Raw genomic sequence first — 13,260 nt, 5'->3', positions numbered from 1 at the left:
GGAATTTCCTATTAAAGAAAAGTCCTGGGTGTAGGGAAAGGTCACATATGCATATAGGTATATATAAAATGGAGGCACTCAGTGGATAAGAGTGCTGTGCTTGGAGACAGGAAGCCTCAGAATCCAGCCTCAGAAACTTCCTAGCTGTGTGACCTTGGGCGAGTCACTTAACCTCTGTTTGCCACTGGAGAAGGAAATGGCAAACCACTCTAGTACGTTTGCTGAGAAAACCCCACAGACAGGTCCACAGGGTTGGGAAGAGTAGGACATGATTAAAATGATTGAATAACAAAATACAGAATAGATACAGAATCCAGTGACTGCTCTTGTACACTTATTGGCTATTGGCGACCCCAGCCAGAGATTTCTCCACCCTTTCTCTTCTGTGCCTGACCTCCTGATAACCCCTTCTCCCCCTTGGAATGAAGGAAGCCTTTTTTGCCCCGGAGCTCAGACCCTCCCCCCAAATGGTAAGCATAATCTCACTGGCAGTCAGATCATAACAATTTGATATAAGAATGTGCCCTAGGTACAATAAAGAAAGCAGATCTATTTTCTGTTAACAGATATGGAATAGAAGGTCATAAATATGTCAAGTGTGCCCAGGAGAATTATTACTTGATTCTGAGAAAAGGATATCTAAGGAGCCAGGAATGAAAAACAAATAATGGTGAGAGGTCCAAGTTTGTTATCATGATTTAAAGCAAGATGATAGAGTTTTGATAAAAAAAAAACAAAACAAAAACAAAAAACTTTGGTATTTGGTAGAGAATGTCGAAGACATCTGAAAATAAGAACTAAACAGAGATTTGCTAACGGGATAGAAAACCTGCAAGTGAGACAGTGAAGCTGAAGAAGAAATTGGATAGTAAGGGAGACCAAAACACACATGTTTAAAGTAATCAAGGTGTTCCTCTTTTAGCTATAAAGAGGAAGCTAAATTCAGGGACAAATTATTAAAAGAAGTGACTACATTATCAGCTTAAGAATGGGGAGGCCCAGCTTGTTTCACAGAAAGCTGTTCTGCTACTTTGAGTCAAGCAGATGCTGTATGCAGAAACTCCAAAACTTTTCCTAGGATTTCAGAGGACCCTTGTTTCTAACAAAGTCAGAGGATTAAACCCAGAGGTAAGATACTTCCTATGTATAGTTTCAACTGGAAAAACCCCTCAGGAGAAAAAGAAAAGCTAAACAAATTTCAGAAAAGCTAAACAAATATTATACTATCAACAAATTCAAGTACAGATGTCAAAAGATCAATGTCACAAAAGAATTAGAACCAGTCAACTTTTAAGTGGGTGAAATTATGATGCCACAGGAAAAATGGTTACTCATGCACACTGCACATAATACTGAATAATATGATTATATATTTTATCATTTGCTACGCATCATATATTTATATTATTATATATTATCATATATTATTATATGAATTAAAAATTTCCCTCCTTGCATGTATGTACTATTTATTATGTTCTCTATATATTTTAGATACTTTTTCTGTCTAGTAGTGCTTTGTATTATGTATTTACTTTATGTCCAGTAATATATTATAATTGGGGCAGCTAGTTGACACAGTGGTTAGGCCTGGAATCAGGAAGACCTAAGTTCAAATCTGACCTCAGACACTTACTAGCTGTGTGACCCTGGGCAAGTCACTTAACCTCTGTTTGCCTTAGTTTCCTCATCGATAAAATGGAGATAAGAACACTTACCTCCAAGGGTTGTTCTAAGGACCAAACGAGATAATAATTGTAAAGCACTTGTACGTAGCAAGTGCTGTATAAATGTTAGTTACTAGTACCTATTTTTATATTTAATATTAATGTGGATTTGGTGTACCCTAAATGACTATTCAGGGACTGAAAAATTTTTGGTTACAAGGAGAAATGTAATGCCAACCTAAATAGCCCCTCCCACAGAGACTATCAATACTGTTACTCTAAGAGGGAACAGAATCTTGGGACAGTGGTAGTTTAGCTGTATTTTGGAGTGGGTTTTAACTGTAATAGCCAGAGAGAAAGAAAATATTTGATAAGAGAACTTATCAGTCAAAGTCAAAGACTGAAGATACATTTCTTGAGAGAACTGCGTTAAACTCTCATGTTTTGGAGAATGAACCATACTGATAATTCCCAAGTGTCTGTCAAGCTGAGAACGCTGAATGGTGGGATTATGTTTCCAGAGTTGAGTAGAAGTCAGTAGTTACAGCTGATAGTTGGAAATAACTCCCACTGTGATCTTTCACACTGTAATACATTGTTGAAATATTTGAATATGTATCTAAACGGCTTGTTAATACTTTTAATAACATTGTATGGCCAGTTCCATTGATATTTATTTAAGCCTATGAAACTAGAGGGTTTGAGAAAGAGGGAGAGAAGGAAGAAAGACTAAGGGAAAGAAGTTTATCTGTTTATCTTATCAACTGGAGTAAGGATTCATATCTAATTAACTATATCATGCATTTTTATTAATTTAGGAGGAAATATCAAATTTATTCCCTATCTCAGAACCTGAGAAGAAATTAAGGTAAAGAAGTCAAGTAACAACCTGAAGAGTGGAGACTCGATATGGTCGTTAGCTAGTTCCTGACATTCATATAGACTATAAAACCCACTACATGTACATGTTATTTTTCTTGATAGAATGTAAGCTTCTTGAGGGCAGGAACATACTTAAATTTTTTTTTCTTCGTATCTTCAGAGCCTAGCACAGCACCCACAGTATACAGTGGGTACTTAATAAATGTTGGCTGATTGATTTGACAAAGGCCAGCCCTCCATCCACCATATCACACCGTCTCTCCCCTTCACCATCCCCTGGCCTCCCCGATGGTAGCCTTGTGTCAGTGTCCCAGGGTCTCTGTTTCTGTGACTACTTCGCAACTAAAAAGATTTTTCAATCAGAAAGGTGAAATTTATAATCCTTCCTCTGTAAATCCTTCCCCCTAAAAAAAACCCCTAGTTATGCCTCTGACAAGTCCCACCCCCTAGAACACAGACTTGGCCAAAGTGACAGCTGATACTGAACACTGGGGTGACTCACCTGGATCAGAGCGAGGTTACTGCTGATCATTGTTTGCTGCTGCTGCGGGTCGTCAAACTTCCCAGTGTTAGCCTACAAGCGAAAGAGAAAAAGCAAAGAATCAACAGACGGAAACCCAGTGGACATCTATAGTGACTCCCTGCTTCTATTCACGGCCCAGCTGGGTCTGAACGCAGGGGGGCATTGGCCTGGCCTGGCAGGGCCTGTGAAAGACCCTTTCTAAGAAGTCTAGAGGCCAAGCTAACAAATATTGGTTAACTGATTCCATTGCTGTTGCTCAGTCGTTTCAGTTGTGTCTGACTCTTCGTGCCTCCATTTGGGGTTTTCTTGGCAAAGATACTGGAATGGTTTGCCATTTCCTTCTCCTGCTCATTTTACAGATGAGGAAACTTTGGTAATGAGGGTTAAGTGACTTGCCCAGGGTCATGCAGCTAGTGTCTGAGGCCAGATTTGAACTCAAAGTGGCCCAGTGCTTTGTAAACTATGGTGCCACCTAGTTGCCCAACTGATTCTATTCCAACTCCTTTATCCAACATTTGAGGCCCTTCACAATTTGGCCCAACCCTTCCTCTCTCTGCCATTAATTATAACTATCATTAACATGGGACTTCAAGGTTTTCAAAGTACTTTATGTTCATTACATTATTTGATCTTTGTGATAATTCTATGAAGTAGGTGCTATTATTATGCCCATTGTACAAATGAGGAAACTAAGGCTCAAAAAAGGACACTGACTTCATTGTTCCTTTTCAGGTCCTGCCCTGCTAGCTAGGGTATCCTTCCCTTCTCTGGGCCTCAGATTTCCCATCTATACAATGCAGGGATTTAACTAGGGTTCCCTCCAGATTAAATGATTTACATCTCTAAGCCTTCCCTGCTGATTCTAAGCCACTCTAAATCTCTTATGTCTTAAGACACTTATCTGGCTGAACTGCACAACTCGGCACCTTATTATAATTATTCTCATTCACTAATTGCTATTTGGGGCTGTCTTGCTTCCCTGACTGGACTGAAAGTTTCCTGAAGGCAAGGAAACTCCCTTGTATTTCTGTATCTTCTAGAACATCTGGCAATACAGTACCCTGCTCGTGGCAGATGTTAAAGGAACACCTGACTGAAAGACACAAGGATATTTTGAAGGGAAAGGGACCCTCCTCCATCCCCCTATTCTTATTCTCTTTCTCTCTCTTTCCAACTTCACAGTCCCACCTCAGGTAGGAAATTGTTTCCTGATTAATGCTCCCATCTCCAGGAGCCTTTTAGAACTTAGGAGGTACTTTCTTCATGACTAATGCCCATGGTGTGGGCAATGCAAGGATTGTTTACTTTCATTTTACTGGTGAGGAACCTAAGACCCTGAGGGGCCAAATGACTTTCCCAGAGTCATCTGATGAGTGTCCAGCCTGTGACTCAAACTCCGATTTTCTTTATCAGAATATAGCAGACAGAGCATTGGGCTATCCTGCCTCTCACTCAAGCAACGTTCTCCCCTTAAATTAGATTTATAAAGACCCTCCTTGCCCTTCGCCAAGCTCTGACCTTTGTAAATGAGCAGGAATCACCTTTTACCATCTATGACAAATGACCCTCCATTCTCGGCTCAAAGACTGCCAATGATGGGGACCTTCACAACTCTAGAGAGAGCCCATTTCCCCTTTGGACAGCTCTCAATGTGAAGATTTTTCCTTGTATTGACTTTATATGCGTCTGCAATTTCCACCCATTTTTCTTAGTTTTGTCTTCTGGATCAAAGTAAAGCAAGTCTTCTCTCTCTTCTGCATGACTGCCTTTCAAAGACTTGAAGACAACATACATCCTCCCCCCTCCCCCCAAGCTTTCTCTTCTACAAGCTAAACATTCCCAGTTGCTTAAATCATTTCTCTTCTTCTATATTCAGTCATTTTTCAGTCATGTTTGACTCTTCGTGACTCCATTTGGGGTTTTCTTGGCAGAGATACTGGAGTGGTTTGCTATTTCCTTCTCCAGCTCATTTTACAGATGAGGAAACTGAGACAAACAGGGTGAAGTGACTTGCCCAAGGTCACACAGCCACTGTCTCAGGCCAGATTTGAACTCAGAAAGATGAGCCTTCCTTCCTTCAGGCCCAGCACTTTCTCCACTGTGCCACCTAGCTGCTCCCCCAAAACACTACCAATTCCTTAAATCAGTTCTCTTACAATGCAGTTGTGGTCCCTTCAACATCTTGATTACCTTTCTCTCGGTGGCTCATTATTAAAATATGGCGTCCAGAGCAGAACAAAACAGATACTATTGGACCTGGAAAGAGGACAGACTATGCTCTCCTTTGTTTTGGACACTATGATTTCTGTTAATTTAGCCTCAGATTGATTGCATTAGGTTTGTTTTAGCTGCCTCATTAAGCTGGCGGCTCCTAGTGAGCTTGAAGTCCAGTGAACTCCTTAGATCCTTTCCCAGCTGCTTTTTTTTTTAAACAACCAATGCTTGTGAGGTAGGCAAAGTATTAGTCATCCCCATTTTATAGACAAAGGAACAAGGCCCAGAAAGGTACTCCTATCTTGTTCTCGTGTAGATAATATTTTGAACCCAAGTGTCCCTTTTAATTCTACATTTCATGGCCCCATGAGACAGACTTTGGGCAACTGACTTAGCCTCCTGGGCCTCAGCCTCCTCATCTGTAAAATAAAGGGGTTGGAGTGGATGACCTCTGAGGTCCTTTACAGCTCTAAACCTATGAGTTATTAGTTATGATATCACAGCAGCCCTCTACAAGGGGAAAACAAAGTGGATTACAATGCCTAATTGCTCAAATTATGACATGCAGTTGGATGGGCATTACTTCCACTCTGACCCAAATTCATCTAGCATATTGCTGCCAATGCTATTTTCCTAAAACAGTCCTTTAATCAATATGGTTTGAAGGTCAGGAATGAAAGAGTCTAAATGTTTATAGATGACTTAGGAGTCTCCCACCTGTAAATCACAAATACTTTTGTCAAACAGAACACAAGAAGATGCTGAAAGCATCAAACATCTAATGAAAGCATACAAAAATGAAAGTGATTACATCTAAGAACAATGAAATTAACTGGTTCCAAATAGAGCAGCGATTTCTAAAATCACCTGCCTGTGTATGTCAGATCACCAACTGTTTAAAAGGCAAAGCAAACACCTAAAAGACATGGGAGAGAGACAAAGGTACTTTGTTCAATCACAAATGCTGTAATCCCACCTCTATAAATCAACTGCCATTTCTGAAAAGTGAAAAATAGGGAGAAATAAAGGCATTGACTTTAGCCATGTGTACTAGGGTAATGAACAGCCTTAAATCCATGCCATCGGAATGGAGACTGTCTAACCTGGAGAAGAAAAGAATCAGGGGAGATATGTTAGCTGCCTTCAGGTATCTGTAGAGTCATCAAGTGGAAGAAGGATTGGACATGTCCTATTTGGCCACAAAAGGAAGAACCAGAAGCAATGAGTAGGAATTGCAAGACATTAATTTAGGTTTGTCATAAGGAAAAACTTCCAATGATCATTTTCCAAGTGGCATGGACTCCCTCTGGGAGGTGGTAGGCTTCCTTTTCTTGGAAGTCTTCAGGTTAAAGCTGGGTGACCACATTCAGCGTATGCTATAAGGGGATTCTCTTTCCCATATAGTTCACACTGGATGGCACTGAAGTCCTTTCTACGCTTCTGTCTTTTATTAGCAACATTTAGTGGATGCAAATATATTTACCACATTGAGGCTGCTAAAAGAGCCCAGAAACTGCCTTAGCCAGTAAACATTTTGTGATCTGCTTTCCAAGTAGAAAAGAAATAGAAGCCAAGGGCAAGACAAGTTTAGGGTTCAAGCTTATTTGTAAAACAGATGACAGTGGGAGATCAGGAGCAGCATTGCCAAACAAAATGAGGAAAAAACAGCCTGGGAGAAGTCAGGCTCGTAGAAAGTTTGGTGTGGGACCCAGCTAAGTCAGATCGCCCTAGGGTGATGAAACTGGCAGAAAGATCACAAATGGACAAAAAAGGAACCAGATCTATTGGAATTTTTATAATAATCTACTTAGAGGAGTGGAACCACTGTGTTTGAACTCTACCTCCTCCATGCTCAGTGGACTACAGATGGAAGCGTCAATGACATTTAGGAAGATATAGTTAACAAGGGCAGCTTTCCTTAACAAATATGCACAGAAGAACACTACATTGGGCCCTGGGGGCTGATGAGGAGGGAACAGTATTAAAGGCATCCAGAAACAGAATTCCTGGATATGTAAAAGAGAGGACGATGCTAAAAGAATGGAAAAGATCATGGACTATGAACAATTAACAAACAAAGTAAAGAGATATCAGCCTGATCTCTCATCTTTAGAAAATGAGAATGGTCTACGCACACAACAAAGCTGTCCTTGATCAGGAAGGTCAAATAGGAGCCACAACGGCCAGTGTGGTTTATACTTACATTTATAATACTCTTGGATGTGGCTCAAGCCAGAATACAATATAGTCAGGGGTTATTTATTTTAACAAAATAAAGAAAATATAATGAAATTTAGATAATATTACAATTTAAAACTAAACCAATATGTGGCCCACAGGTTTAGTGGCCCTGTTTCTATGTAAGTTGGATACCACTAGCCTGGATAAAAGCACGAGAGGGTAACAGGCAGGCAGTCTTTTTCAGATGATTTTCTAAGGCAGACAAACTCTTTTCAGTTGGCCAACTGCCTGAGGGGCGTAGAGAACATAAGATTCTCCTGGGTATGTTGTTTACTGATTTTTTAAAAAGCATCTGACTTAGGAGAACAAGATGTGACTGTGAAATCTCTCCTCAGACAAGGCATCTATCTTCCCCAGGTGTGAGTTAAAGTGATGGCTGTGACTTCACCAAAGTCTTCCTCTGATGCTTCAGGGAAAGCATGGAATGACAGTATGGAAAAGCTGCCAGTGTCACTATAAAGTGAGGGGGGTGGCTGATGGTCTCCAAGAATTTTTCTAGCTTTAGTTATGAGCAGCTCAGAGCTACTAACACCTCCCAGATGAAGGATTATGGGACTGCGGGGCTGGTTTCCCCTTCCTTTCATTTAGAGACTACTTTCTGCTTCCCAAAAGGCCTCTGGCAGGTCCTACACTGAGCTAGAAAGGCTTTGCACTTGGGCATAGTGATGGGATGAGGCTCAGCTGCCCAAAGACCAGCCTCATTAAGTGCAGAGAGGCTCACCCATCTGGGTGGCTGCCTGAGAGATGAAGTGTTCAGTTATGGCATAGGTGGAAAGTATGGGGTCACACTGATGAAATGATAGCTTCATTAAAGAATCAAGAAAATACTGTCTTCTCATTCTAGCCTGTAGAGATGTTTGGAATGATATTATCTCCCAAGTTTCTTCCAAATCTAATACTATCAGGCTTCAGATACCTTTTTTTTTCTGCCCCTGTGACTTTCTGGATCCTTACCAGCTACTCTGGGGTATTTCTCTCCTTTTAGGGAGAGATGCACTTTAAGGATCACCTGTTCTGTTTTTTGTTGGCGTGATATCAGTTTATAAATTCGTATGTTAATGGTAGTCATTTTTTTAAAAAAAAGGGTCTTATGCCTAATGAAGTAATCTCTAGTCTGGCAGTCACAAGGATTTTCCTCATTTGAATTATATGAGTTGGAAAATGTTGGGGAGGGAGTGATTGGCCTCCCTGTCCAGTAAAATTTTAGGCTTGGACAAAAAAAACAAAAGGTTGGTTCTAGCTCAGTGACCGGCCCATAGTGTCACCTTAGATGAATGGCCTTCGTGTCATTTTGTAAGAATGTTCAGAATGAAATTTTGATCTGTCCAGATCTGCATAGGAATCAGCCCTGCTTCTGCTCCCCATTATCATCCAGTTCCCTGCCTCTGATTTCTGTTAGCATTCTTTTCCATACCCAGACCTGTTCTCTTCTTCCTTCTCTTCTTCTACAGTTCTAACTTTCAGTTAGACCAAACACAGATTAGGTGGGAACTAGATCATTTCTGAGCCTGGAGACATAGGAGGGAAGAATCAGCCATCATTCTTCCCTTCCCAACAGCAGTTTTGTAGGGGTCAAAAAGCTAGAGGGTGGGGGAAGGGATGATGTGAGGCTTGATGGGATGAGAAAGGTGACAAGGAGAAAGGATGGCCCAGGAAGAGCCTCAGTTCCCTCTTCTTTAAAATGAAAGGACTAGATGGACTAGATGACCTTAAAATTTCTTATTAGAAATATAAGCCCTTGAGGACAAGGACTGTCTCACTTTTTGTCTCTTTATCCACAGCACTTAACATGGTGCTTAATAAATGCACACTGATTGGCTTATTATAGCTCTAAAATTCCAGGATTCCAGCTACTTTTTTTTTTAAATCAAGTGTTCTTAACTTGAGTTCCATGACCTTTTTTAAAATTTTAATTAATTTTTAGTTTTCAACAATCACTTCCATAAGGTTTTTTTTGTTTGTTTGTTTTTTTGTGAGGCAATTGGGGTAAAGTGACTTGCCTAGGATCACACAGATAGTGAGTGTTATGTGTCTGAGGCCCAATTTGAACTAGGTCCTCCTGACTCCAGGGCCAGTGCTCTATCCACTGTGCCACCTAGCTGCCCCCCTAAGTTTTTGAATTTTAAATTTTCTCCCCCTCCCTCCCCAAGATGGTGTGCAATCTGATATAGGCTATACATATACGTTCCTATGAAACATATTTTCATATTAGTCATGTTGTAAAGAAGAATTAGAACCAATAGGAGGAACCACAAGAAAGAAGAAACAAAACAAAACAGAAGAAAAAACAGCAAATACTGTGTTTCGATCTGCATTCAGACTCCATAGTTCTTTCTTTGGATGTGGACAGCGTTTTCCATCATGAGACTGCTGGAGGTGCCTTAGATGCTTGCATTGCCAAGAAGGGCTAAGTCCATCAAAGCCCGTCATCGGACAATGTGGCTGTTACTGCGCACAGCGTTCTCCTGGCTCTGCTCGCTTCACTCAGCACCGGCACGGCCTTTTGTTTTAAATGTTGATAACTGCAGTTCAATATTATTGTCTCAATAGCATTGGCTTCCTCCGTGACCCCATGCACCTCAAAACCTTATTTTGCAAAGGGCCCCAGAGATTTCGCCAGAGTGCTGAAGGCGTCCATGACAGAGACAAGATTAAGAGACCCGGATCTCAAGATCTGTTGCCTATGATTGGCAGTTTCTGCCTTCATCATGGGCATTAAGAAAGAGCATTAATGTGACAGCCAAGGACCAATCACTTGTTTCTTTGAGAACCAGCAACTTGAGCACTGCTAGAGTTTTTGCGCTTCTGGGACAAGGGGCCTAGATGTGAACTTACAGCTGTGGAGAGCCGGCAAGCCAAAGTCATTTCCAAGTTCCCTTTCAGGCCCAAAAGGGGAGGTACTAGGATTAAGAGTTCTTTAATCTCCACAAACACGGTCCAGTGCTGCCAGGGAAAAAACAAAGAAAACATTATTCCACTTACGCACGTGGGTACATGTACCTAAGATACAATTATCTACCTGCTATGGCAGTATGGCACAGTAGCTAGAATGCCAGACTTGGTGACAGGAAGACCTGGGTTCAAATCCTACCTCAGATGCTTCCTAACTATGGCTAAATCACATAATCTCTATATGTCTCAGTTTCCTCATCTGCAAAATAAGAGATTGGAATGGATGGCCTCTAAGGTCCAACTTGACATCTTTGATTCTAATACTGTGACCTCAAGTATGTCACCTTCCCTCTCCTGAGCCTCAGTTTCTCCACCTATAGCATGATACAGATATAATACTATACCATAAAATAATATTTTCCCACCCAGCCTCATTTTCTTCCTCCCTCCCCTTTCCCCCAACCAGAATATTAGAGTTGGAAGAGACCTCAGAGATCAGTTAATCCAATCTATACCTGAATAATGAGCCCTCTTGCAGAATGCCCTGAGGTTGTTCAGCCTAGACTTCCAGTAAGAGGGAACTCATTAGCCCCTAAGGCAGCCCAATCCATTTTTGGCCAGGTCTCAGTATTAGGAAATTTCTCTCTCTACAATCCCTCTCTTGTACTCCTTTTAGAGACAGCATTAACCTAGGTGACATTTTCAGATCAGATTTCATTCTAGACATTCATGCAAAGTGGAGTCAAGTCTCCTTAGTGGAGGTCACAAAGGATGATGGTTATACATCTGGGACCAGAACCCCAGAGACCTGACTCTGAGTCCAAACTATGGTCTGATAAACTAATATTTAATTGGCCAAACTTGCCCCAGAATTGTTGAATACCACCTGAAACATGAGCTTCCAGGGGCCAAGGAAAGAATTTAGGCATTTTCAATCCCGGAGGTCAGCCACTGCTCAGAGAAAGCACCTCAGATTCCCTAAGTGACCTCAGTGGAAAAAGTTATCAAAAATATCTGCCCAAAATAGAAACTCAATTAGAGCCAGCAGCTTCTCAGCACTTTTAATTAGCAGGTGGATTTCATCCTAAAGGCCTGGCCCTAAGAGAGATGGGTATGAGAAAAGGGCTTCAGGAGATTAAGAGATGATGAAAACGGAAGAGTGGAAATGAGTTAAGGGACAATAATCTGGGGGGGGGGGGCGGGGAGGCCTTCAACTTAACCAGGGAAAAGCCAAGGTCAGAGTTCCCAGAGAAATCAAAGACCTTTTTCTGTCCCCAAGGTCAAGGTTACACATTTAAATTCTGAATGGGGCCAGTTATCTTCCAATGAAGGCAATCTATGTTCCTTCTTGACTGCTCCATAGTGTTGGACACAAGTGACCACCCTCTCCTCCTGGACACTCTCCTTTCTGGGTAGTTGTGACATGGATCTCCCTTGATTTTCCTCCTACCTCTCTGACCTATCCTCCTCTGTCTCCTTTGCAAGTCATTCATATCACATTCCCTAATTGTGGATACATCCCCAAAGTTCTGTCCTGAGCTCTCTTCTCTTTTCCTTATGCGAGGAAACTTTCTTGGTGAATAAATACATCACCTCCCAGAAGTCCAATTAGTCCAAGGCAGCTAGGTGACCACAGTTCATGGAGCATTGGACTTGGAGTCAGGAAGACCTAATTTCAAATCCTATCCCAGACACATATTTGTTATTTGGCCCTGGGCAAATCGTTTAACCTCTGTTTGCTTCATTTTTTCCATCTGTAAAATGGAGGAAAAACACCTCTCTTCCAATATTGTTGTAGGGATCAAATGAAGGGATATATATAAACGATTTTGCTAAACCTTAAAGAACTATAAAATGCTACCCATTACAATCATCATCATCATCATCATCTCTATGGAGGATTCATAACTCTTTACGTCCACCTTCTCCCCCCCCAACAACTACCAGTAATCTTCCTCCCTATCTTGCACTCATTAGTATTTATTATGTATGTGTGTACATATTGTTGAGTTGCTTCAGTCATGGCCAACTCTTCATGGCCTCATTTGGGGTTTTATTGGCAAAAATACTGGAGTGGTTTGCCATTTCCTTCTCATTTTTACAGATGAGGAAACTGAGGCAGACAGGGTTAAAGTGACTTGTCCAGGGTCATGCAGCTTTAGTAAATGTCGGAGTCAGGAGCAGAGCAATCTTCCTACAAGTGGGAGAACTAAATATAATCAGTGTCCCAAGCTATGGGTCACTGTGCCCAAGCTTGCAGATGGCCTTACATGCAAGATCCAAGGAGGCCCCTGCGCATTCCGACCTCTGCACTTTGGAAGAGGGTGGTATCAGCTGGGACTGGTTCCTCAGCCCCCATTCTGCTGGGGGTCGGCTCCTCTCTGGTTTGCGTCAGGTAGGGATGGTTTGTGCATGGCCTGTGGCCAGGAGAAGCTAGGCTTTCTACAGAAAATATGTCACAAATTCTGTGGGTTCTGTTAATGTACCAAACAGCAATGCCTGAGTCTGGCTGTTAACCCTTTCACCACCTGGCTCCAGCATATCTCTAAGGGGCTGACTTGCTAACTCTCCCCTCGAGGCACTCTACATTCCACCCAAACCAGCTCCTTTACTGCTGCCTGAACAATCTGTTCCATCTGTCTCTGAGTCTTTTCATTGATTTTCTCCCATGTCTGCAACTCACCTCTGCATTTTAGAATGCCTAGCTCCCTCCAAAGCTCAGCTGAAGGGCCACTTCCTATAAGAAACCTTCCCCTATTTCCTGATTGTGAGAGCTCTGCTCCAATTTGTATTTGACAGACAGCATGGTATGGTGGGTAGAGAACTAGCCCTGCAGTCAGG

The 13,260-nt window shown here is 41.7% G+C and overlaps 1 protein-coding gene across 2 annotated transcripts in view; it reads right to left on the bottom strand.

The window, feature by feature from the left end:
• SLC41A3 (solute carrier family 41 member 3) overlaps positions 1 to 13,260 on the bottom strand; it is a 68,055-nt gene that overhangs the window by 32,785 nt on the left and 22,010 nt on the right. For both annotated transcript variants that reach the window (XM_020981152.2, XM_020981154.2), the window contains 2 exons: positions 10,363 to 10,470; positions 3,052 to 3,123 (listed from right to left, as the gene is read on the bottom strand). In XM_020981152.2, coding sequence (XP_020836811.1) covers positions 3,052 to 3,123; positions 10,363 to 10,470 — 180 coding nt within the window. The remainder of the gene's footprint in view (positions 1 to 3,051; positions 3,124 to 10,362; positions 10,471 to 13,260) is intronic.

The sequence above is a fragment of the Phascolarctos cinereus genome, unplaced genomic scaffold, assembly GCF_003287225.1.
Source record: "Phascolarctos cinereus isolate Bilbo 61053 unplaced genomic scaffold, phaCin_HiC Scaffold_4;HRSCAF=312, whole genome shotgun sequence".
Taxonomy (NCBI): Eukaryota; Metazoa; Chordata; class Mammalia; order Diprotodontia; family Phascolarctidae; genus Phascolarctos; species Phascolarctos cinereus.
This window is presented reverse-complemented; position numbering and strand designations above follow the sequence as displayed.